General features: G+C 36.1%; 2 protein-coding genes across 4 annotated transcripts in view; one reads left to right on the forward strand and one right to left on the reverse strand.

The window, feature by feature from the left end:
• The window catches only part of LOC134539334 (ribose-phosphate pyrophosphokinase 1), a 108,559-nt gene extending 99,495 nt beyond the window's left edge, over positions 1 to 9,064 (reverse strand). The window contains exon 1 of one of the 3 annotated variants that reach the window (XM_063381319.1): positions 8,989 to 9,064. In XM_063381319.1, coding sequence (XP_063237389.1) covers positions 8,989 to 9,010 — 22 coding nt within the window. In that variant the 5' untranslated portion in view covers positions 9,011 to 9,064. The remainder of the gene's footprint in view (positions 1 to 8,988) is intronic. The other 2 variants (XM_063381308.1, XM_063381326.1) reach the window with 2 other exon arrangements.
• On the forward strand, positions 1,148 to 24,483 carry LOC134539367 (ubiquitin-conjugating enzyme E2-22 kDa). The gene is made up of 5 exons (XM_063381355.1): positions 1,148 to 1,479; positions 11,416 to 11,568; positions 12,117 to 12,199; positions 14,265 to 14,428; positions 24,089 to 24,483. Exons 1-5 carry the CDS (start codon positions 1,417 to 1,419, stop codon positions 24,223 to 24,225), a joined length of 600 nt encoding a protein of 199 aa, XP_063237425.1. The 5' UTR covers positions 1,148 to 1,416; the 3' UTR covers positions 24,226 to 24,483.
• The last annotated feature ends 1,273 nt before the right edge of the window (positions 24,484 to 25,756 follow it).

A 25,756-nucleotide genomic window follows, 5' to 3' on the forward strand; every position in this document is an offset into this window, starting at 1 on the left:
GTCACCTTGCAGGCCTTGTGCCCATGTACCAATCTTTTATTGTACCTTGTGCCCTTTTTTATTAAATGATGGATTTTTTGGTGGGTGACTCCCTTCAGTGGGAGTCCCCTTTGTTAAAAAAAAAAAAAAAAACTTGAGCAGTATTATTTAGGCAGCGACCTCTCTGGAGGACCGCTCCTTCTTCCTACCTCTCCCTGCTCTTGGGCTGCGACCCCTACTCGGGGACCGCTCCCACTCTCTCCCCCACTGCTCATAGGCAGCGACCCCATCTCGGGGACCGCTCCTGCTCTCTCTCCCTGCTCTTGGGCAGCGACCCCTGCTTGGGGACTGCTCCCGCTCCTCCCCTCTGCCTGGGACAAGTCATACCCTTGCATGTTCTGTGTTCCTAGGGGTTCGGAGGAGCGGCTCGCACAGCTTTACAGTACATGCCACACCCGAGTTTAACTAGGTCACTTGAAATTACAGCACACAGACAAGCCTCTAATGCACACCAACACGACATTACATCATGCCAGCTAGCCGATCTAGCTGGTGGGGAGCTTCACTCCCCCGCCGAATTAGGTACACATAAATTATCGTAGCATTACACTACATACCAGCGCACACACAGGCCCGTGTGCCAAATCTATACCACAAGACACGCACCCCCGCCGTCGATTCAAATGATTCTTCACCAGTGTGGGGTGCACCTGTTTTACTATGCACTTAGCGAGTTATAGAAACTTCGGTTTCTGGCCTCGCCCACGCTTACTGCCCCGGATGACAATATGATGAATCGGCGGCTAACCTTCATTACATCCAGGTGCAATACAAGAGCGAGATATTCTCTTTCACCACTTCAACTTAAATAACACATGAAGGAAAATTTAAATAATTTGAACAGATAAAGTATTTACCACGGACCCAAACTAATAAAAAAGATAATAATCTGCGAAAAAATTTAAAAAATTAGATTGAACTAGGAATAATAGATTTTATATGAAACCCTCATTTAACACAAAGTTAATGATGGTTTCGATTATTCTAGCTCCGTTAGTTCACAGGCGACAGCGATCTTCACGAAGCCGACGAAACACGGTAAGGAAAAGGTCGTTAATTTGCCAGTTCTATTTAAATACCGCGAATAGGCCAACAACATATCGATCTGAGTAAACTGTAAAGCCTGAATGTATGGAGACTTGTCGTCTGTTTGCTTTCATTTGCTTTAATCTATGGCTCAGTTGCGTTTGTATTGTATTGCAGTTCATGGCGTAAATTGTGAGGAATGTTTTTTGTTTTTTGAAGCAGAGAAAGTATAATTTGAATTCTACTCAACCAAGTCAGTTGTGTCTTCGTTTCAAATTTATTGATGATAGCTGTCTTAATGTATAATTTATGAGTTTTATTTTAGAAATGGTGTAAAAGATAACATATAACATGGCCAATATTGCAGCTCAAAGAATCAAGAGAGAATTTAAGGAGGTTATGAAAAGTGAGGAGGTAGATAACTACCTAGTACATCGTTTGCTTTTGTGATTTAAATACTATTTTGAGCATAATACACACATTGAATATTAATAAATTTTCATGTTTAAATCATATTTATTTTGCGGTAAATATTTTTAACGATTAATTCTTTTAAGCACATACTTTTTAATGGGAATTGACTGAGAGATAAAAATTTTGAAATAATTATTTGGTTAATTAGAACATAATGTCATATTAATCTTGTTTATGTTTATATATTAAGTTAGTATTCTTTCATGCATGTAATACTTTATAATTTTAATTTTTTTTTCTCTTTAAAGCAAGTTGTTGATGAGTTCATGAGGATTGCTATTAGTTTTATTTAAGGAGTCATTAATTGGATTCCACATTGTATGCTAAATTCTATATGCATCTTTAACATGTGTTAATAGCCTTAAAGCAAAGCTTTTCTGTGAAGGAATAATAAAATCCAAATAACCTTTTTTTGGATACTAAACACATACCTTTATTCATACTGTTTCTCAGAAATCAGTGTTGATAGATTACATTACATTACCTGTGCATTGACATGACCGTTACCCATTTTTTTTCCTGTGTGTGTGATTTGGAGAACTTCAGTTAAATTGTGAAAATGTTTAATTATGTTATGTTAGCTACATTAAAAATACTTCTAATCAATATGGATTGTTGGTTGGGATAGTATATAGCTACATAAATTACTGTGAAATCATGTGTATGGTTGGTTATGCCAGGATAGCTAGATCTTAAATTGGCAATTCCTAAGCAACCATTAAAAATATTTTAAAGTATAATTAAAACTGTGTGATTCAAACCTTAATATAATAATAGTGTACTTAAAAAGATTTAACCTACAAATGAAGCAGTTGTTGCTTTGAAGTTTTCCAATGAGCTTGAGAAAATATTTTATTTTAGCTTTCTATAATTTCAATATATATTTGTGTTAAAATTGTATTAGAATTTATAGTTTGTTACAATGTATTTAGCCCATTAGTTTATTTTCAAACCTACTTGCAAGCGAGATAACCTTGTAAAATAGCTGTAGATTTATTTGTATGGATTGGTTTAAGGTGGTAGTTTTCATATCGGGTCTAATATGAAATAGTCTTCTACCATTTGGAAACAGCTAGTGTTTGTTTTTGGATAAGCCATAATTTTTTTTTATTGGGTTATGTGGCTCTTACATGAAGTCAAGTGCTTCGGGATATAGAACTATTGAACACGTATATGTATACATTACTGATAGCATAAATTTTAAATATGAGTTTAAGAACAAACTTGTTAAAATTATTAAAATACATTAGGCTTAACATGAAACAGTGTGTACATAAGAACATAGTGTATTGTGGTCAGAACTCGCTCTGCAAATCAGAGAACACAGCTCAGACACCCCACTGGGAGCATTGTCTATGACTCGCAGTATTATCATGAGCAAAAGTTAAATTAACTCTCAAATCTGTACTTCATCTCTGACCTGCTCTCACACAATAGGGGTGTTCTGAAAACCAAATTTTTTTAAATTTACAAACAAAAGTTGATGGATTGGGCCAATTAGAATATCAGTATAAAAGTTGAATACCTTATTTTTTAATAACATCACCAAAAATATAGTTGCCTTTCGTGCAGGCAGAATATACCAAAGCATTGAACTGGCTTAGATATAAACCTAATGCTAAAATCTTACTAAGAAAAACACTCTAAAATACAAACTGGCATAACTGTGTGCATGCTTACCTAACATTCTAAAATATTACTTAAAAGATAAACAGGTTAACTAATAAAAATAGAATACAGTATTTCGGCTACTTAAATACTAAAATACAATAACGTATTTAATTTAGATAAAGTTCTACCTATAGCTCGGGCTTTCAGTTTCTTCGCAAAGCTCCAGTTATTTTACACGTGTGTGCTCTAAATTCATTTAAGCCTTCTCAAAAATTATGCAGCTTAAACATAATACCACTATCACATATTAAAATTAAAAGGCTTATTAATGCAGTCCTAAAGGATTTTTCCAGTTTATAAAGATTGATCCCCACAAATGTCATCATAAAATTAAGGTAGCTACCAGTAACTATTAATCACAAATCCACAAGTGTTTTATACTAACATCTAGCTGTAATTTCTATGTAGATTTTGGGAATGTGAAATCTTCAGCGGGTTCCAGATTATAGGGACGACATCACTTACTAGCAAAGTCCATTGCCAGCAAAGGCACAAATTGGTGTGTTAGGTTTGCACGCTCCTCAAACATCATGCATGTCTGGCAGGCACACAAGTAGCCTCATGTATGTAGATGTATGGTGATTATCGCTAACACGATAATCATCAGACATTTACAGGAATTTGAAGGCTTGTTGAAAACTGTACTTGTCCCGCACAGACTTGTAATAGTCGCCGCGTTCTCACTTTCGTGACCGCCCTTTTGGTGCTGACCCCACATGACTTGTCCGCAGCTCAACTCACTCTTCACCAGCTGACCCTTTTCTGAAGTCACTCCCCCTCCAGTTCCCCTCCTCACACGGCACTCCACGCAACTTACTTTGGTGCATAATTAAAGTCTTTGATGCTCGCACGAAAATTACCTAGTCATTTACGTAGACGTAAATTTAACTATCCTTAATAATTATAAATATTTAAAAGTATTTTACCAAACTTTACAACCTCTATTCCATTGACAACTTAACAACTTATTACACTCAATGCTTACCAAATGGCTTAACACTTAAATAGTTACCTTAAAATATAAATTAAATTACTAAACAATTTTTTTTTAACTCTGTAAATTATTAAAGTACAACACGTGCTGATAACTTAAGGGTTACAGTATAAATTTAGTCTTGGTCACATTTGAGTACACAAACAATCGTAATGATTAGGTCCTAAGTACATGAGTATAAAAGTATTCAAATTTAACCACAGGCAAACTTGTCTATATTAAGTTAGACTTTATGAACAAGAAGCTGAATAACATCAAAACATTTATTTTTGCTTCAGGTATAGAAATGTAAAAAAAGTTTTGGTATGCTAAGTTAGTTACATATCAGATTTGAAATACCGGACATGGAATTGTACCCTTTGTTTAAGGGTTCTTGTGAATACTATCCATAAACAGATATGAAAGTAGCATCAATTTCAAAGAGGATTCCATTTTAAAAATTTAATATATATACAATTTGCCAACAAATTATTAGCAAGTATAATATCACTTATGACTTATGCTTTTAACAATTTCCTGAAAGTGCCGTCCCCCAAGCCAACATGTAAAAAATTTTCGCTTAGGGGTGAAAACAGTATAATTCTGAAAATTCAACACCATAGTTAGGTTGCTATGGGACTTAACATACAAGGCCCAAAAGCAGAAAGAGTTAAATGGCTAGGACATCTTATTCCGTACATATAACCAATTCAAATTCTTTACATGGGTCAGTGGAAAAACTATTTAACCAACGCTTAGTTTAAAATCAAAGCCAAATTAATTTTAGACGTAAGACAGGAGATGGAATGATCATTTCAGGAATAACCTGTCACACATTTATTTGGGAGGTGAGGCAGACAGGGCTGGGAGCTAAAAGATAAATCAGACAGAACTGAGACGAATGGTTGGGTGACATTGGAAGAGTATTTGAAGTATAAGTTGAGCCAACGCTTTGTGCAACACATGCTAATAGTTGCAGCACTACAGAGAATAATGCTATTGCTTGTTTCATCTGTTTCATCCTTAGTTTGCAGCATGAGTTTTAATGAACAATTACACACTCTTTTCAATGCATAATTTCTGCCTTTAATGCTGTTATTGTTTTGGTGTGCTCTGTTGCCAGATGTATGCCATAGAGAACAAGAGGTTTAGACAACTTTATAATGTACCTAATGAAAACTTTTTTTAATGTACCTCAAACAGTGTATTTTGTAAATATCTTCTTTTTTTATTATTATTCCAGAGTTCGAGCATAACACATAATTTAATTGATTGCCTTGTTATTAATATGGACCAACTGCTGGAAATAGTCTCTGCTTTGAAATAATAGTGTTTCTGATAGTATTATTCTTTCTTTCAGGATGACAACTGTGTAATAATACTGCCAATAGACAGTAGTATTTGATAGTCATAGGAAAAACCAAAAACAGTAAAATTTAAAAAAAATTATTAAACCTTAAAATTAATTATGGTATACAAAATAAGATTTTAATGTTACCAAGTCTAGTATGTACTATATGTGGATACAGTGGGTGCCTTTTACTCTGTAATGCAATCTTAAGCGTGAGAGAGACGATAGGAGGGAAGGTGAAAGACAATCCACCCTGAGTTATACAAATTATAATAATATTGTCGCGGTTCAAAATTTTGCAGGGTTTTTGAAATCAAATATGGGGACTTTACTGATGGGACTCTGGGCTGGTTGCTCTGTTCACTAGTCAATGCAAGTGGCGTGACCAAGCAATCGGGGCACGGGGCCGGCGCGGCGCGCTGCTGGCTTGCAGATTGCACATGCTTTTGTAGTTTATTTGCCACTGGCCGCGGTTACTGGGGCGCGTTGTCATAACAGGCCGCGCGGTGTGGCCTGCCCGTCTGGGTAGAGGGGGGTAGCCTTACCAGCTGTCCTGGTTAGTTGTTTTGTAAATTTGGCTTCAATAACCAAGGTTTGTTATGGAAGGCGCGGCAGTGCGCGGGAATTTAAGCACAAGTATGTGTAATCTCGGGGCTCACTCACGCGGAGGCTATGCCTCTCGTCTGAGGTAACGAGTCACTTAGTTACTTTGTAATGTAGTCACTATAGGCTCACTCAGGCAGAGGCAATGCCTCTCGCCTGAATGATAACTAGTCGTTTAGAGTCTTAGTTTGAAAATGTAAAGTTCATTCGGGATATTAAGGCCTGGAGAGGCCCCATAGGTTAGTTTTAATGTGAGGAATCAAGAAATGTTCATCAAAATTGAAAATGTGAGTATTGAAGTATTTCGTTCTTAAGTTTAATAATAAATTATGTTGTAACGTATTAGGAAGGATTAGGGAAGAGTTTAGTGAAGTTCTCTCTCTCTTGTATGGTCGTTGAGTCATTATTACTTTAATTATAACTGACAGATCGTTATCGTTAATTTTATTTGTTCATAATCTGTAAAGCCTGTTACTTAAGACTGATTTTGGTTATTTGATGTTTAAAAATAAAATGCAAAGTCATTTTCATTTAGTACCTATTAAGTTATTTTTAAAAATCTCCTTTAATTCGTCTGTCACCAGACATCCCGTACGGGAGGATGAACCTATTCACTTCGATCCTAGATACATTAAAGTATTTTATTAAATTAAGAGGACTTGTGACTAATGCCTTTCTCAAAGTAAATGCCAAGCGAGTATGTCCTGAGTTACTGTTTTCCCCCTATGAAGTTAAAGAAAACGCTTTATAGTTTTTGATGGATTTAATTTGACATTTGATTTATTAGATTTAAATTTGATAGAATATTTATTGAACTATTTTATTTTTAATAATTTAAAACCTGCATTACAATATACACAAATTAAATGAGCAATGAAGGGATTTGAAATGGGGTCATGTTGTTCTATAAAAAACCATGAAGCTGACAATTGTCTAGCCTTCACAGATGATCTTGCAATTTTTTCAAATTCCTTAGATATGGCCACAAAGCAGATCAACCAACTCCAGACACAAGGGACAAAGGCGGAACCCAAGATATTCTTGGAGAAAACACAATTATTCATTAAGATTGAACCGGCACATAGAGAGCTGGATGTGCGACAGGTGAAGATCAAGTTGATTGAAAAGTTCAAATACTTAGGTGAGTGGATAGAGCGCAACATCTCCGAGAAAGAATGGAAATGGCAATATCAGCTAACCAACAGCATCTTCAACAAAAGATCAATGAGTCTAAATGCCAACTCAGACGCTACTACACAGTCATCCGGCTGGATGCCCTATACACTGTAGAGTGCCTTGCGATGCATAGTAAAGACTGATGGAAAAAATTGAAGTTAAAGAAGGTAAGTAAGATCTTGAGGGAAATCTTGTGCCTGGTGAAAGAGTATGGCAAATACAGAATATGGCACAACCATGAAATATACGCACAGATGGAAAAAATAACTGACGTGATGAGGAGGAGGATTGCATTTTAAGGTCACGGCAGGAATGAGCCCAACGAGATTGACAAATAGGATCTTTACCTTCTTTATAGAAAAGAAAACTAAGGGGCCTGATTCACTCAAGTGGAAAGAGATGTACAAGTAGTGGGAATTACATGTGATGATATTTGAAAGCATGGAGACCTTAAGATGAAACTTAAAGCATGCCGGAATTACTAAGAAAAGACTAAGCTTAAAACAAGCAAAAAGTGGACTCAAGAAAGGAAGCAACAACATTCAGAAAAAATGTTCCAGTTTTAGGCAAATGTTAAAGCTTGAGGAAGGAAACAGAAAAACGTGGTCCATAAATCACAGAAACTCTCTCTCTCCCCCCCTTCTCTCTCTCTCTCTCTCTCTCTCTATATATATATATATATATATATATATATATATATATATATATATATATATATATATATATATATATATATACACACACACACACACACACACACACACACACACATTTATATACATTTATTTATTTATTCACTGGCTCTTCCATGGACCTGAGTTTGATTCGTGGTTTGATGAAAAAGATATTTTGAAACATTAACTTTTTGTGTAATACTATATATATATTTTTACTAATTTTATTAAAATACTGCCCATCCTAAGTAAGATTCACACACATACACACACCTCAAAGGCATAAGATACTCTGTCACCTAAACCATATTATTTCATGATAGCAGTGTAAATCATTTTAAATAGCACCTCACCTGTTTACCCCTTTATTGTCTATCCAATCTGTGTTATATGTGTAATTTTATTTATATGTATATATAAAATGTAAAATAATAGTACTCTGTCCCAATCATCTCAAAATATTATGGAATCTGTTTAAACAAACAAGTTAACTTGATAAAAATAATTGATTTGGTATGTTGGCATAACAGTAAAAATAATTGATTTGGTATGTTGGCATAACAGTGGTATATTTGTAGTTTAAATTTTCCATTAACTAACACTGCTATGTTCGTGGGCCAGTGTGCAGATATTTAGCAGAACATGTCTTTTTTGAAATGCATTCAAGTTTGCTTTGGTTTTGAAAGCATGGTTTTGTAGATATTGTGTATACATCTACATATGTAACAGTGGCGTAAACTGTACCTAACTGCTTTACATCATTCATGACATTGTATATTATTTTATAACTGGGCTTTAAGTCATGGTAACTCAATACAATACAATTTAGTTGGAGCTTTGAGAAAAATTGCAGTTCAGGAGAGCAATTATAGCTAGCCCCTTAAACCAATTCGTGTTCAGTAATGGCCTCGATGAACCTGACAGTAAGGTTGTGATTGCCCAACATGCCGTAGATCAACATGTTGCCAACTCCTGCGACTAATAGTTGCCTTTGCACTCACCGTCTGTGTCGCTGGTTGCCATGGTGCCAGCTTCCAGCCCGATTCTGTGATGGAACTCCCATCATCCTAACCTCCATGTGTTTATTTTTCCTCGCAAGAGATAAGTGTTTGGTCTCACAACGTTGGCACTCTGGGGTCAAAGTTCCCCTTGCCTCTCGTTGTGACATTAGCCTGTTTACTTGGACTTGTTTCACTGACCTCATGAAAGATTCATAGATTTTTTATTAGAGATTTATCTACGTCATTATTTCAGAATGGATTAACTGTTGTGTGGACATTCCTGACACTTCAATTTGCAACTCTTGTCGTACTTATCAGCGCTTGAAACAACCAACACAGTCAACATAGCAAAACTCAATAATGCATTCAAATATTTAAATTTTTGTGTATTCACAGAAACAAATAAATACATTGGTAAATATCTTAATACTAGCCCTTAAAAAAGCCATCTTTGTTAAGATAAAGAGAGGGTGAATTTGAGAGTTGTGATTAGGTAGTTCTTGCACAAGAACAAACATGTTGGCATAAGTTATGGCCATTGCTAATCATTACAAGCAAGCACCAATATATAAGCTTCAAATGTCTTGTTGCAACAGCTGTTTAAGTTCACAGCCGGTCTGAATGGCCTTAGGTTTAGAGTTGTATCTGAATATTCTTGTTCAATAATACTTCTCTATCATGATCAGAGCTACGTCTCGGACACACTAACACTTTTTGTAGATTTTTCTACTAACAAATTGTATTGTTTATCAATAAATTGTTAGCTGGCAGCATCATATTACAGGACATTTGAAATTATATTTTCCTTGCAATAGGTACACATTCTTTCTATTGTGCAGGAAGTTGACTCTTGCAGATAAATACTTAAGAACATCTCTTTGTTTTCTGAAATAAACATGGCGGACTACATACGTTTTTAAAACTTCCACAACACAAAACAAAATTTTTATAAATATATATATATATATGAAACAATTGTTTCCAATATGGCCTCGTGGCCGTGCGGTTAGCATCGCTGACTACTGATCCAAAGGTTGATGGATCGAATCCCGGCTGCTGCAGTACTTTCATTTTTGTACTAGTAAAAATAAATACGGCGTGCACGACACTACAAAAGTAATAAATATATTTGAATTAATGAATGCAAATAAAATTAAATTTATCAATTAAATTGTAGATTACATTTCACTCCTTCTTTGTATCCATACAAAATAGTGATAATTCAATAAAAATGATTCAATTTTATTCATAAAAGTATGCAGAGGTAGATTTTATCATACAAAAGATAGAAAAATTTAAAAAAAAATTTCTTCCTCAAAGAATATCATATTTTTAATGCCTAAATGGTTTGGTTGCAAAAACCTGTTACGGCTCAGTCTCAGGCCGAATATGATATTTCCTTTTCTTCTGGATCAATCATTACATCAATGTTTTGTTATGACGTTGTCACGTTAAACTATCGTCCGTAAACCGACTTTACAGACAACCAATTTTTAACTAACAATGGCGTTTTACAGTTACACATAATAATTCAAATTACACCCGGGATCTTTTGCACAATGTTTTAAAAAATATTGTAACACATTATACATAAGTTTGGTGTATTTGGGATGCGTATTTGTTATTAAATCGTGTTATAAAAACGAAATAATATTATTCCCCTACCATGCTGCTATCTATGGTGACAGACGCGAACCGAATGAAACGTGATATCTATCCGCTATCGCGGGAACCAGGCATGGCGAGTGCAGTAATAATAGGTTATGTTACAATTTACTAAAGAATTATGGTGTTCATATAATTTATGATAGATATTTGATTACAGTTTATTTATATGAAAACTTGTTCATAATTATATTTAAACTTTATAGCTAAACACCAGTTTTTAAAATTAATTACAAGTCATCTAGACGTGAACTGTTTCGTCGACTGTTTATAAAGTGAAGTGAAAAGGTAATGTGGTTTTCATTGCTTATTTAAGATAAGTTTTTTCTCTACTTTGCTAAGGCCTGAATGTGTGTGTAAATGTTTTATAAATCAGCCTGTTATTAATGCACCTACGTCCGAGGAATTTATCATACACACCTATTCAATTTATAAATGTTAAGTCTTATTTTGGTTGGTTATAAATATTGCATAAACTATCACAGTAAATGCACAGTTAAATATATGTACAGGAATTGCTAAAGTTCTCACAATGCTGATGGATTGGTAGTTGTACGGTGAGGTGTAACAAACTATCACAGTAAATGTACAGTTAAATACAGGAATTGCTAAAGATCTCACATGCTTATGGATTGGTAGTTGTACGGTGAGGTGTAACAGCGCTTGTGTTGGTGGCAACGTGCGAGTACAGAGTTGTAGTGGTGTGGGAAGTGTGTTGTGCGTGCCGATTGCTGCATGGCAGTGACACTTGTCGGTGCGCAGGTAGCCAAGTGCGCCATCAAGGTGGAGCTGGTGAATGATGACTACACAGAGCTGAAGGGGGAGATCGCAGGACCCCCAGAGACGCCCTACGAGGGAGGAACTTTCATCCTCGAGATCAAAGTGCCCGAGACGTACCCCTTCAACCCTCCGAAGGTGAATCTTATTTCCTATTCAGAAAGCTTGTAACCCATGGAGATTGCTACCGTGCTTGGTGTATCTGACTGGAGTCTTCGATCATGCGAGGCTCGTGTGAAGTCTGTGTTTGTTCAGGAAAGTAGGACACCTTGGTGCCTCAGGTCCCAGGTGTGTTCACTTAGCCATCAGACTTCTTCTTTCGTTCCTCAGTGCCTGTGTTGTTATACGTATTTAAAAAGTTTGTCATGGGAAAGTGTATCAATGTAAGGTTTTCTCATAGGATTTGGGTTAGATGAGTGTATATAATGTACTTCAAACAGAATATTATTCACCAGGAATGTCTTAGTTGATATTGTCAAGTATATTTCAGATGAGTACATGGAAACTAAAAAGTATTGAATTTTTTCCCATTTATTCAAAGAAGTTCTAATTGTGTTACATAGTCGGCAAGCTACTATTTTTACACAAAAAATAAATGCTCATACAAATTACCACAGTTAGTATAGTTTGGCTTTGGCTTACAGATAGCTCAGCCAGCTGTTACGTTGTTATGTTTCTTGTTTCAGGTACGGTTCATTACAAAAATATGGCATCCAAACATTTCCTCAGTGACAGGTGCCATCTGCTTAGACATCTTGAAAGATCAGTGGTGAGTTAGAGACAACAGAAATCAGCTTATCATTTTCCTTCTTTTGTTTTTATAATAATGTTTGAAATAATTGAAAGACCTAAAATTCAGAACAGTAATACCCTTAACTTAAGTGATAGGTGGGACAGAGCAATAACCATGTAAGTTGAATTCACGTAAGTTTGGGTACAATTTTGCATAAAAATACATACAAATTACGTTTAATTTGGACTGGACACTAAAGAAAACAATAAGTAAGAAAAAATATGTAATAAAAGCTTAGATAATAAACAAATTATTCTACATATTATGAATTTAAAAAAAAAACTGTTAACAGACGTTATTTTGACATAGAAGGGTTCATAAAATCTAAGAAAGTCGTCTGACGGATCAAGACTGTTTTTCTTCTCACCCAAAATTGCTTCATAGCAAATTTTTTATTTATTTATTTTTATTTAAAAAGGCAGAAATGTACTCTTCATTGGCGTTTATGTTTTTTAAGGTTTTTAACTCTTTTCAATTAAACTTGGGCCTTTTGTGTAGTTTCCAACTGACGAGAAAATTTAAAAATTGTGTAACTTCAGATTTGCTAAAGACGGGGTAGCGTAAGTCGAGGTATTACTGTACTCAATGCACAAAAAAGAGGTAATGCATTGAGGAGTTTGTATACTATTGGTGGGAAGGTTGTATCTGCAGTAGGCCCCTGTTTGTATTCCGTGTGTTCTGACAGTGTACGTCTCTGGACAACACACCATTCCAATCCAGCTGTACAATAGGCACATCCTTAGTGTGAGAGTTACACACACACACACACACACACACGTCAAAGGATTTCTTAAACATTTACCCACAAAATGCTATACAAATTGTTATTATAATTTTTTTCCAGGCTGTCTACAGGTTACGAAAGTTGTGGAAAAGTAATAAAACTGAAGGACTGATCATGAAATGCACCAAAAGTCTCAAAGTGTAATAGTGGAGAAAGTCACGAAACTTTAATTTCCAGCAACCCTTTGCTAATTTACATTTTTTTTGCACCTCCCTTTGGTTTGTGGTGCACATTAAATATACAGTTAAAGCTCGTTTATCTGGCCCTCGTTGATGTGGATCTCCTGATAATCTGGATCTGTTTCGTAAACATTTTTTTTAATGTTAAGTGCGTTAAATTTTTGTTAATTTTCACAAAACATGTTTAACTATGACAGCAAGAACGTAACTAAAAGTACGCCTAATATTCACTTTTTAGTTCAATTCAGTGTACAGTTCCTGCATAGATGATAGAATTATGGTAATAAAATACTTTTTGTTGATTTTAAGAGTGTCCCAGCTGACAAACATCATGGTGTATTCGGAACGTCAGTCTGAGCCCACTCCAGCTGAGATATTAATGATAAAGCATTTGTGTCACCGGTATTCATTCAAACTACATGCATCTTTGAAACAGAAGAGAGTGGATAAACTCTTTCTTAAGAATTGATGTTAAAAGTAATTTTTATATATTTTTTAATGTCTGTAAAAAATATAGGGCATGTTTACTATGTATTTTTGTTACAAAACTTAGTTTTTTATGGTAGTAAATTGTAAGTCTGCTTATTTAAGGATTTTGTTTTACTTATTTCCCACATTACCCGGATTATCCGGATTTTAGATTGTCCGGATTGCCTTTGGTCCTATTTAGTCCGCAAAAACGAGGTATAACTTAGCATAGTTGGTGACTTCCACTGAAAAGATAAGGTCCTGAAAAAGTCTTTCATTTGGTTCACCAGGTATATGTATGTAGACACCTTCTAATTGCTTGACAGGACATGGGACGTTGCTGTGGACACTTATAGAGATCATTGTCTGGTATTCAGTGCAACTGGTGTCCGTGCGTTTGTTAAGTTGTCAAACTTTGTCGCCTCGCGATTACAAGCTGTTGTGCATCTAATCTTGAGCTGCAAAAATGTCGCATATCTTAGGAATTTATGATGATGTTGTTTATACCGTCAACTCCACTGTGTACTTGAGCAGCTGCCCTGTTGCTGGAAGCAGTGTGGTGTGGCTGGCCCGGCCTGGCATATCAGAACCAACCTGTGTGGCGTGGCAGGGCGGCGGCCATGACGCTGCGGACGGTGCTGCTGTCGCTGCAGGCGCTGATGGCGGCGGCAGAGCCTGATGACCCCCAGGATGCCGTCGTTGCCAAGCAGTTCAAGGAGAGCCCCGACATGTTCCGCCAGACCGCGTGTCACTGGACCGCTGTCTACGCAGGAGGTACGCACTCCCTCCCCTACCTTGCTGACCTGTCCTACAAACTCCTGAATCTTCACCTCACTCGCTAAAATGTGCGGAGAGAGGTGTTTCAAATAATAGTTTCGACTTACCATCATAGTTGTTATCTTTTATTAGATTTAACTTGGTGAAGTTGTACATAACAACTAAGTTTTAACATATTAACATCTTGACATGTATTGACAGAAATTTATAACAGCTTAATCTAGCAAGTATAATTAATATTGGATAGTAATACTGCTGTTACTAATTTCTGTACTTAATTTTAGTGCTGAACTTTATGTGGACTCAGATTTCTGTGCTGAGTGGCAAATCACATTCGTCGACATCTGTCGCTGGGTTCTACGCTTTGCAAATGTAAGATCTCTCCCACTGTCCTGTTCACCTGCTTGTCGTCTTGGGTGTTTACACTTTGGTAGGTGGTTGGTTGCGTGCATCATTCGATTGCTTTGGGATGGTCGAAGGACATTGGCTAGCTAAGTGACAGATAAGTACTTGCCAGCATTGCTTCATCCCCTTCCACAATATATTCCATGTTTATGTATGAAGACTCAACTGTACTTTTGATAGTGTTGGTGCTGTACAATTATTCTACATTATACAGTAAAACCTCAATATAACAAACTTGAAGAGACTGATTTTATGTGTGTTTGTTATAGTGATGTTTCTTTATAATGAGGTGAATTCAAAACCAACAAACAAATGATTTGTGATACAAAGGGTTTTATCTGTAGCCATCATTATTCCAAAAAGCACAGAAGTAATAGTAGGTACTCGGTATATAGATACAGTATACACAAAGTACTTGCCTACTTTTTAATACATGCTACAGAGTCCTCGAGCAGAGCAAATGAAGATTAAGCAAACCAATCCGATTTGATTAAAGTATATAAGTAGTGGTGCACCGATATGACTTTACCGATTACCGATTCGATTACCGATTATGAGAGCAATAATCGGCAGATTAAACAACTTGAACTACAGTCTAATAATTGTAATTTACAATGGGTAAGTTTTTGTTGCGGAAAACTAGCATTATTATCGACTATCACATAAGGTTGCATCAAGAAATTACCGTTTAACAATGTAAACATGCTGCTTTATTTTGTTCACTTGAGAAAAATGTTTCCAGACTTCACTTTTTTTCTCCCTACTCGCCATCTCACTATAATTATATAAAAATGACTAAAAACCAATTCTAGCACATGTGATTTTATTTATGTTGACTGAATATATAAAATTATAAATACTTTTTCACTTTTCACGTCACATACAAATAACAAACGGATAATGTTACCAAAGACACCCATAACGAGTTTGTAAAACACAGTGATAAAAACTATAGTCGCCGCACGGTAAGTTCGTACTTTTGGGAAGAACTGTTGAAAAATGGAACTAAGAATATTTGGTTTACTATTGTGCAATTTGTTTGACAAATAAATAAACAAAATAGGACGACATAATTTATCAAGCTATTACGTTTCCGTACGTGTGTATGAATACTGAAATAATTTGTATTTGTTAATTTTATATGTAAGTTTTTTAACACGCGTGGCAACGATATTTATCGGTATGTTGGCTACACACTTGAAGAAATAGTTCCTTAGTATGTAATTTTGAACAGCTGAAATAACGATAAATATTGCTTAAAATGCTTCACATGTGTTTATTTCCAGATCCTGGAGTAATATTGTTTAATATATACGAAAGTTAAGTTATTTTGTTTACAGATGACGTTGCAAGCTGTTGCGGATGAATCACCTACGTAACTGTGTGTCGGCCCGAGCCATGTTGAACGCTTGTTTGCTCAAAACGACTTCTGATTTTCCGAAAACATCCAGTGTATATGTGTACTAATTAATTTTCTAATTTTAAAGGGTTGTCTTAATTGTAACTTGTAGTGAACTATTGCTTTTACAGTGTAACTTTGTGTTAGTTATTACGGTTTGTTAGGTTATTAAAATGATTGTAAAGAAGGAGACAGCACGATATTATCAACGTGGCACGAAGAGTTACGATGTTAATGAATACAGGTCAACTGGAACAGGGTGATGTCGCAGAAATGACAGCATTTCTTCTAGATCTGGGCGTCACGACCGTGAAAAAGTGAGTGACTAATTAACACGTTATGAAAGTATGTGCGTGAAAACGTTCCGTTAGGTTGGGGCGTGTTTGTAAAATAGTGTAAAAGTACCTTCCTCGCAGCTTTCTTGTTTTAAATGTCGGGCAAATTACAAACAGACACGTTCTTATATTTTCGGTTATATATTAGGTAATGTCCCACAAGCAAAACATATTAAATGTAAGGGCATGTACACAGAATTTTTATTATTTTAACAATATGTAATATGATTGTATGATTGTATTGTTGATTTTTATATAACTTCTATTGTATTTAATTGTATTTAACTTGCTCCATGTCCCTAATTTGTGACTAAACGGAGTGCATTAATAAATAAATAAATAAATAAATACTAACCTAACATAACCTATCCTCAACCAACATAATGTAACCTAACCCAACCCAAATGAGGTTTATTTACATGAAATTAGGTTTGGTAAATTTTGGTTAATTTTGGTTAGGTTAGGAAACATAATTGTCAATAATTAGAATGCATTTTAAAAAACTTGAGTAGAAATTCAACTCTACGTAGGTTGTTGTCATGGCTTTTTGTTAACACCTGTAACCATAAAAAAAAATACAGCATTTGAATATATGCTCAGGGTAAATGTGCTAATGTATGCTTTTTAATTACAGGTGTTCTGGATAACGTGTTTAGTGATATGTAATTTCTCTGCTGTGTTTATATGTGATTCTTAAACATTAGTTTCATTACAGGATATAACATAATATTGATGGTAGTGATAATTTATTGCTGAGTTTCGATTTATTTAATATATTTATTTTATTACAGAATCTTAAGTTAAGTTTTTTATGGCAACAATTTCTTTTCTGCATTGTACATACTTAAGTGATATAGTTTTTATATGAGACAAACCACATAGACACATAAAAATACACACTTACAGAAATGTTTAATGTATAACTTAGAATTTGAATTTAAAATGTATTCTGCTTGATAGAAAATAATGCCTCTAATTAAAAAACACATGTTGGTTAGCCATAACCTTTAACCGATACTTGACTCGGTTCGTAGTGTAATACCCCAAGTGTCTTAAAGAATAATTAAATAATAAGGTTAAAAGATTTGGAAGCTTTGATTACTGAGGCCCTCAATTAATAACTATAAAAGTCAACAACAGAGGCGACACTAGAAGTAAACAAAGAAAATTTAGGGACTCCCTACAAATACTTGGGAGTAAAAGGATCGTCATTATATATTAAATAAGTAAAAACAACTGTTACATCTATAGACTTCCTTATTTTATTAATCATTGTTCTTTTTTTTGATAGATTAAATTTTCCTTAGTAAAGTCTGTTTTTCATTGATAAGTGATCTTATTTACATAACTCACAATTACATTTATTATATGATATTCCTTAACGTTATTTACGATAGGACCGGCCCTCAATGTATAACAAAAATTAAAATATTTAAAAACAAGAATGAAATTAACATTAGTAACTTTAAAGATTGTACATATAGTCCTTCCAAAACATAATATAAATTTCTTCTCCTCGAACTGCCTTTTACTGTCCGCTGTCTTAACTGGGTTACACTAATCTTGGGTTCGTGAATAAAAAGATAGAATTATGCGGGTATCACCCGGGGCTGTAGGTAGACGGTGATCGAGGTAGTAGGCCTAATGATGTTGGATTCTGCGCAGGAACCGACTCCAGAGGTTCTGGCAGAGGATTTTGGTTGCCCCAAACTTGGAACCCTGTCTGAAACAAAAGTCCAAATTCCAAAGAATTAGACCTGTTTCCAGACAGTATACTTAAATGGCGCAAAAGGCCAATAGAGGGAAATTAAAGGGGGGGGGATGACGTCAAGACTTACCAAAACAGGGTGTTGGTCCTGGCGCTCAGGAGAGGGCGTCTCGTCTCCGCAAACTCGAACCACGATTCGCGGTAGCCACGGAAGTCATCATGATTAATTAAAAAAAAAATAATTTATATAAAAATACTAAGTTTCTCTACATTCAACTAAACTACTGACTGGTTAATAATTTTAGCTAGGGACTCCATCCCTTTAGTCTGAGAAGACTACATAATATACGATGTCGATGATTCGCAGAAGATCGCAGATACAAACGGTACCAGTCAGTCAGGAGGCGCGCACCGAAGTCAGTTCAGAGCGGGATCTCACCAGGATATCATAAGCGCGGGGTCTCTAGAGAATGGGAGGGGGGGTAGGCTCTGAGCCGAAAATTACCGAGTCCACCCGAAGGTGTCCGGCATAAAAAAATTAGATCTTACTGGAGTGACTGCGCGACTGAGGCGCTATCTTTTGGTGGCGAGAGGAAGTACTAATAAATCGACTAGTGACCGACGAGAGTGTCAAGCTAGGGGGTTAATGGAGTAACCAGTGGTGCCACCTAGCGGCCTGAGACATAAGGAGGGGAGAGGTTGTCGTTACCTCCGCGCGAGCGCGGTAGTGTCGGCGCTGCCGACGCCTCACCAGTGGCATTAGTTACCACAGCCGTCGCTAGGTGTCGTTAAGGTGCAGAATCGTAACTGCGGCTGCCAAGCCTGAGATGGCCTTGAATTCGGTTAACGCACTCGAGCGGTCGTCGCTCCTAGCCACTTCTGAGAAGAGAGGGTGGGTGAGCAGGCGGGGGGGTGGCTTCAAAAAACGCATGGTCTGTGGGACACAAGGCCCACGGGATCCTCCTGTCGTGTCTTGCTGCTAGTGAACCTTATACCGATTCGTGACAGAGTTAGCAGGGCTCAGCACTGCTTCACAAGCTGCTCTTAGCAAAAGGTGACCCGCGAAGAAATAACGTTACCGGCTCCGACGTGCCTGGAGGCGGGAGAAATATTAGCCAGAATGCTAGCCTAGCATGAGGCTGGGAAAGAAAATCAGCTCGCCTCTGAGAACAGAGGCTGAGGGCCTGGCCGTAAAGAAAATAAGATGAGAGAGAAAAAAAAAATATAATATTTCCAAAAAAAAATTTAAGTTTACAAAATTTTTAAATAAAACGTGCCTAAATACTTAATACACGGCACAGTAGTGCCAGAAAAGTGTTACTAACTTGGGTAAATATGTAGTTGAGCGGTATTTGCGAAAAAAAATGTTAAAAATCCGAAAATATCTTTATTATATGCTCTTAAACTTCCTCTTTTCATTAAAAGTGGCGGAGCTAAGAAATTCCAAATACTTAAGGAGATATCGAATTTTTTAATTTTGCAATACAAGACCTGTGGAACCATTCGAGCGACACCATTTTTGTTATTTTGCCGTGTGTTCGTGAATACCCGAATCGTCAATGCGTAATTAATAAAATGGTTGATTAGGTCAGATCAGTTACATTATTAATACTTTCAAACTAAGCCGACATTAAAAATAATGTGAATTAATTTTAATTATTCTTTAGTTTCAAATTATTTATAATGTAACTGACCTTACCTAACAAACCCGTAACAAAGGATGCACAGTAATAACTCACGTATTTTTTTTTTGTTACTTATTACTTGCACAACAATATCAAAATAACAAATAAGACTTTAAAATTAGAAACGTTAAAAACTCACCTAAGTTGGAGGCGGTAATTAAACACCGTTTTAAACAATAAATGAACTAAATAATCACGTATTGGTTCATTTGAATTCTGGCCTATCACGAACAATCACGTGACATCATTATCCAATAAAAAAGTAGATACTCGTACGTAAACAAGAAACAATGATAATCGCCACATCAATGCACTGGTATTGTGATAAAATTTAAAAATTAGGTATCTCCTAAAGTAATTGGAATTTCTTATCTCCACCGCTTTTAATGAAAAGATGAAGTTGAAGAGCATACAATAAAGGTATTTTCGGATTTTTAACATTTTTTTTTCGCAAATACCGCCCAACTACATATTTACCCTAACTTGTTATTTTCTATTCACAAATGACATCTCGATGTAATGGCAGTGATGTGCCTGGCACTCACGGCTTTAGGAAACTAACAGTTTACATAGCTACCTCATACTGAATAATTTCTTAAAGTTAAATTCTTCATAAATGATACTGACATAATTTTCATGCTTTCAACCATAGCACTTTGTGATATAGTAATCTCGAAGCAGCAAAATTTCTTTAGTAAAACTTAACATCAATTTTTATAGATATTATGTGAAGACACAGCACCACGCTGGGTTTAAACTCTAAACTATAAAAATTTGCTTAGATTTTTTTATATTTAATATTTGAATTATAAAACATGGTGTTATGACATTTTCTACTGACATTTAACCAATTATAAAAATTGCAGTGTAATTTTATTATCCATTAATTACATCCCTATTTGACAGTTACCCAACCAAAACATTGCCATGTGGTAGTCACATGGTTTTCCACATGGCAATGTTATTGTTGATATTTGGCGGAAGGATACATAGTCACCTTGAAAATAGATCCCAGCTTGAAGCAGGGCTTCCTAAAAGTATGAACTTACCGTGCGGCGACTATAGAAGGTATCGGACCACGATTTTGAACCGCTACTACGACTCGAAAAGATCGATTGTCATAGAATCCACTGCAACTGTTTGTGGTATTTTGATTGCGTGCCATCTATTTTACTTCTCTGGCTATACGTAATGTACAAGGCCACTAAACAAAAGACGAAACGTAAATAAACGTGTAGAAAAAATGCATTTTTTATTGTTTGAGGCAATGAGATTTATTTAACTTAACGAAATATCTGTAATTATGATATGACGCAGCTAGATGAATTTTGTAATATATACAAATATTACCGTATTTCGCCCTAAAAAGTGTAACAAAATATTACACGGTAAAAACCTACTTAATTACGCCGGGACGTAAATAATTGGCAAAGTAATCGTTAAGATAATCGCCGATTACGATTAATCGGTAAGTACCCATAATCGCCGATTACGATTCATCGGTATCCGCATCGGTGCACCACTATATATAAGTATATTGTATATTATTGTTGACAGTGTTGAATTTGGAATGCCAAATCTTTTAGTTATTTCTGCTTTTTTAACTCCCTGAACTACTGCGTGTAGAATTTCCAGTTTCATTGTAAGAGAAATTGCTTTCCTTTTTTTTTATCCATTTTACGAACACTAACAATAAATTACTGAAAGTTGTCTCATTTATTACCGCACAAGATTTGTCCAACCATAACTTATTTACAAACGAACAAATTTAACCCAGAAAAACTTTGCCTCTAAACAAGATACATAAGTGGTTAAATAATTTATTTTCCCCTACAAAATAAAACAAAAACAACTGTCTAAACCTACAAATTTTAATTAAGAAACATTTCCACAGAATCTCTATCGGTAGGGCCACGATTATATGGTGAATCGCGAAATCGCGAAATTTTTCGCGAATTTGTATGGAAAATGTGAAAAAAGCAATTTTTAAGAAAAACCGCTAAATAACACCGAAATTACATAATACAAGTCGCTTATATTTTAATGTGAAAAGCTTGATAGTCACGACTTTCCCGGGTCCTGGTTGATAAGCTGGAAGAATTTCCTGCCTTGCATTTCTACGTGCTGCCTCTAATCAGCTTTAGGGCACCGTCTGGTCAGCGTGTTAGTGAAGCGGGATGATAAGAGTGACGCTCAATGGTAGTTCTAGCACGGTAAAACCTCTAAGTGCAAGGCTCTGAACTGGCGCGCAGTCATCTCGTTCCCGTCAGATAACTGTGAAATTTGAGCGGTGACCGTAACATTATATGGCGGAAAAATAAAGATAAAGGTGTAATGCATTTCCCTCTGATACTTTCAAGAAATTTGTAACTGGTTTTTTACACCTAAAACTTCGAAAACATGCCTTTTAGGCATTTTATCTCCTCTAAATCCTCTTGATCTGATATCAAAAGAACCAGTTGGGCATTAACAAATTCTTAAATGCTTTTCGTAAATAGACTCCAGTCGGATATCTAGTGTAGTTTGGAAATCACGTAGGTTTTTCGTGGCTGTGCGCGGCACACGACTGTAGTTGCCATGCGTCACGCGCCGAGAATGTTGTCCTGCAGGAAGGGCGAGTATAGTTCATTTGCGGTAAAAATGAATACTTTTACAGTCCTGCTAAAGTTTTCCATTTAAGAAATTTAGAAGTTTCAGTGATTTTCCAGCAGAAATAATACTGTGTAACTAACAACAAATTGTATCAAAACAATTAACGGTAAATGGCTGTCTAGGGCCTTAAAATTTTTTCATTTTACCAGAAATGGACTATACATACCTGTCTTCCGTCGCACGGAGTTTGGAGAAGGGGAAGAAGGATGTTGACAGTTTCACATGCCAAAGGACGTTGAGGCAGGAGGGGGAGAGAGACACGATGGTTTGTATACCTGGGAGGGATGAACCTTGAAGTCTGGACAAGGGAAGGAGAGGTAAGCCATATGACGTCATGCATCCGCCACCTGTGCTGCCGCCAGCCTGTCTAGACGAGATTCCCGCGCTCCCACTTACGTTGCACAAGCTACTGCTACCGTATTTTTAAACAGAATGTTATATTTTTTTTTCTCTTCTTATACGAACATTAGTACGATTATTATAAACCCACACAAAATATATGCTGCGTGTTAAATAATGGCATTTTATAAGCTTTTATTGTGAGTTTTACCATTTTTTCCCCAATTATTTTTGTTTTGGTACCAAAATATATGGTATGGTACTTTTTAAGAGAAAATGTTTAACCAGAACATTAAAATGATGATTACATGTGATTCTAAACAACACAATACGGCCCAACTGCTATTTTTTATGTCACAATCGTGAAATATATTGTGTAAGTACCATGAATAGCTCAAAAAACCCATTTTTTTTTAAAAGACAAAATAACGACGAAATGTGTGTTTTTAAATGATGAAATCAGGTTCAAAATAAAACCATATAATCTTGGCTCTATCTATCGGTTATCGGCATTCATTACAACACGGATAAACGATCACACATTTTCACAGAACAATGATGTAAATTGTTCACGTGATGAAATTTTCTAGGCAGTTTCGGAAGATCGATTAATCGAAGTACGATAGCTTATGTTGGTAGTCAAAGTACGTTTCTGTACATCCGTAACTCTTACTTCTATGGCCAATCAGTTGTAAGATGGCAGCAGTATTGTTTACTTGCGGAAGTGTTATTTATTTACGAAGCAAAATTTAAAATTTATGACAATCCTACAAAAATATTTTGAAGAATTTTTGGTTTTACCTTCGCTGTAGCGGGTGTTTTTGGCGTTGCGTCCAAAAAATGCTTCGTTATTTAGAGGTATAAATACATAGGATTACAAAGCGATTTGGCGGGACTTAAAAGTTGCTTCGTTATACCGAGGATTTCATTATAAAGAGTTCGTTGTGCGAGGTTTTACTGTGGGTAGCCATGTTGGACTTGTAATAGATTTACTGATTCAATATTTTTCTTTGTTAAGTTGAAAGCTAAGAAAGCACTGTAGTGGTTACAGAGTAGCTCTATTTCTTGGTTAAGTATAAATTATAGTTTGTGCTGCACTGTGATGTCTGGTCTGAGCCATGCCACTGCTTGCAGGACCCCACAGGAACGCAGATCTGGACGGCAAGGTGCGCAGACTCACGGACATGGGTGTAGAGGACCACCAGGCGCGAGTCGCGCTCTCCTCCTACAACTGGGACATTGAGCGTGCTACGGAGCAGCTGTTCAGCTAGTTCCCGCCGCGCTCTTGCTCGTTCTGCGTTGCGCTCGGCCGGTGGAAACGTTTATCCCCTGCAGTGCCGTTGCACGGCTGTCAGGTCTGCGCGTGGGCGCACGCCTGTACTCTGACACCAGCCATCATCACCGCGTTATTCTTTCTTCTGAGAGAGCTGCTATTCCCGTTTTAAGTAATTGCTTTAGTTTTGTGTTTTGTGACAAAGTTTTTATCTTAATGTATTATGTAAGAGAAATTAAAATAATTTTTTCTGTTAGTTACGTATATTTTTTTAACATTTTTTTGAGTTGTGTGTTTGATCCGATTTTTGCCTGTTGCCAATTTTAATTTGATACACTTGATATTTGCAGAAATCAAAATGATTGTTGAAAGATATCTATGTAAAAAATTATTGTATGGAAATGCTTTGACTGCTTGAAGTAAATTTAGTGGATATACTTTCAGTTGTATTTGTGTTGTGCTTCTGAGCATAACCTTTTAAATATATGAGCTTGTGTGGGTCATGACATGTGTTGCAATGGCGTTTAAGGTTCTGCACCCATGTACAAATAGATTGAATGTTGTAACTCTCCCGGAACTTCATTATATTTTGGAATGGGGTAGAAGCTACATGTAGCAAGTTCCCGCAATCAGTTGTTGAATTTTTGCATAAAACATTTTTTGTAATTATAATATCAGTCCGACCAGACGCTCAAAGCATCCAGAAATGTGTGACAGTCACGTCACTCCACGCGCAGGCTTCTGTAAGCCTGCAGACTTGACGACCCATTAGGGTATAGATCACCGCGCCGAGGAAGGAGGAGCATAGGCAAGGAGGTGGTGAGGTCCAGCCACCCTAATCGCCCAATGATATGTACGCATGATGTCTGTGGGGCCCCAGGGCCAGACTACCGCTGGAAGGCCCACTAAGGTGCCTGGCACGTGTAATGGCCTTGCTTCCCTTTTTGTAACAATAATTTAATTTTTTAATTTGGTCAAGTCCCCATGTTTTGTTTACTCTTGTGACGTGATAGTAACTGGAGTGCTGTTTTAATTAAGTAGGGCTGAGCTTATTCTATTTGAGATAGTTGAAACTGACCAATAATGCGTGCTTTGTGCACAATCAACATAAAAATTACTTTAGAGAGCTGATTTTTATGTGTACTTTAAACAACACTGTAATGGAAACGCCCAACTTGCTCATTTTGTGCTATGTGAGGGTAGATGTGTTTAAAAAACATTCAGAGAGTAACAATTATATTTTTACTATGGATTCATATAAACTTTTTGACTTCAGTATTTTCATAAGCTGCAGTAACACAGATAAATCCAAAATTAGAAAATTACCTATCTGATGTAATTTTTCTTGCAATTATTTGTAGTTTGCCAAATGCTGTGCATCACGACGTTGTGTACTCTTATTCTTTTTTAGTGCCACGAATCGGAAACAGCGAGATTGAAGTGCTTCTTGATGTGGAAGAGCTTCTCGTTACAGAGTTTCAATCCTTTATATAAAATGAGAGTTATAAACAACATGAAATTAATAGAAA

The sequence above is a fragment of the Bacillus rossius genome, chromosome 1 (assembly GCF_032445375.1).
Source record: "Bacillus rossius redtenbacheri isolate Brsri chromosome 1, Brsri_v3, whole genome shotgun sequence".
Lineage (NCBI taxonomy): Eukaryota > Metazoa > Arthropoda > Insecta > Phasmatodea > Bacillidae > Bacillus > Bacillus rossius.

Coding starts and splice junctions, on each gene's coding strand:
- LOC134539367 (XM_063381355.1), top strand. CDS start 1,417: ATGGCCAATATTGCAGCTCAAAGAATCAAGAGAGAATTTAAGGAGGTT. Junction 12,200..14,264: donor GACATCTTGAAAGATCAGTG/GTGAGTTAGAGA, acceptor GTGGCGTGGCAG/GGCGGCGGCCATGACGCTGC. Junction 14,429..24,088: donor GACCGCTGTCTACGCAGGAG/GTACGCACTCCC, acceptor CACTGCTTGCAG/GACCCCACAGGAACGCAGAT.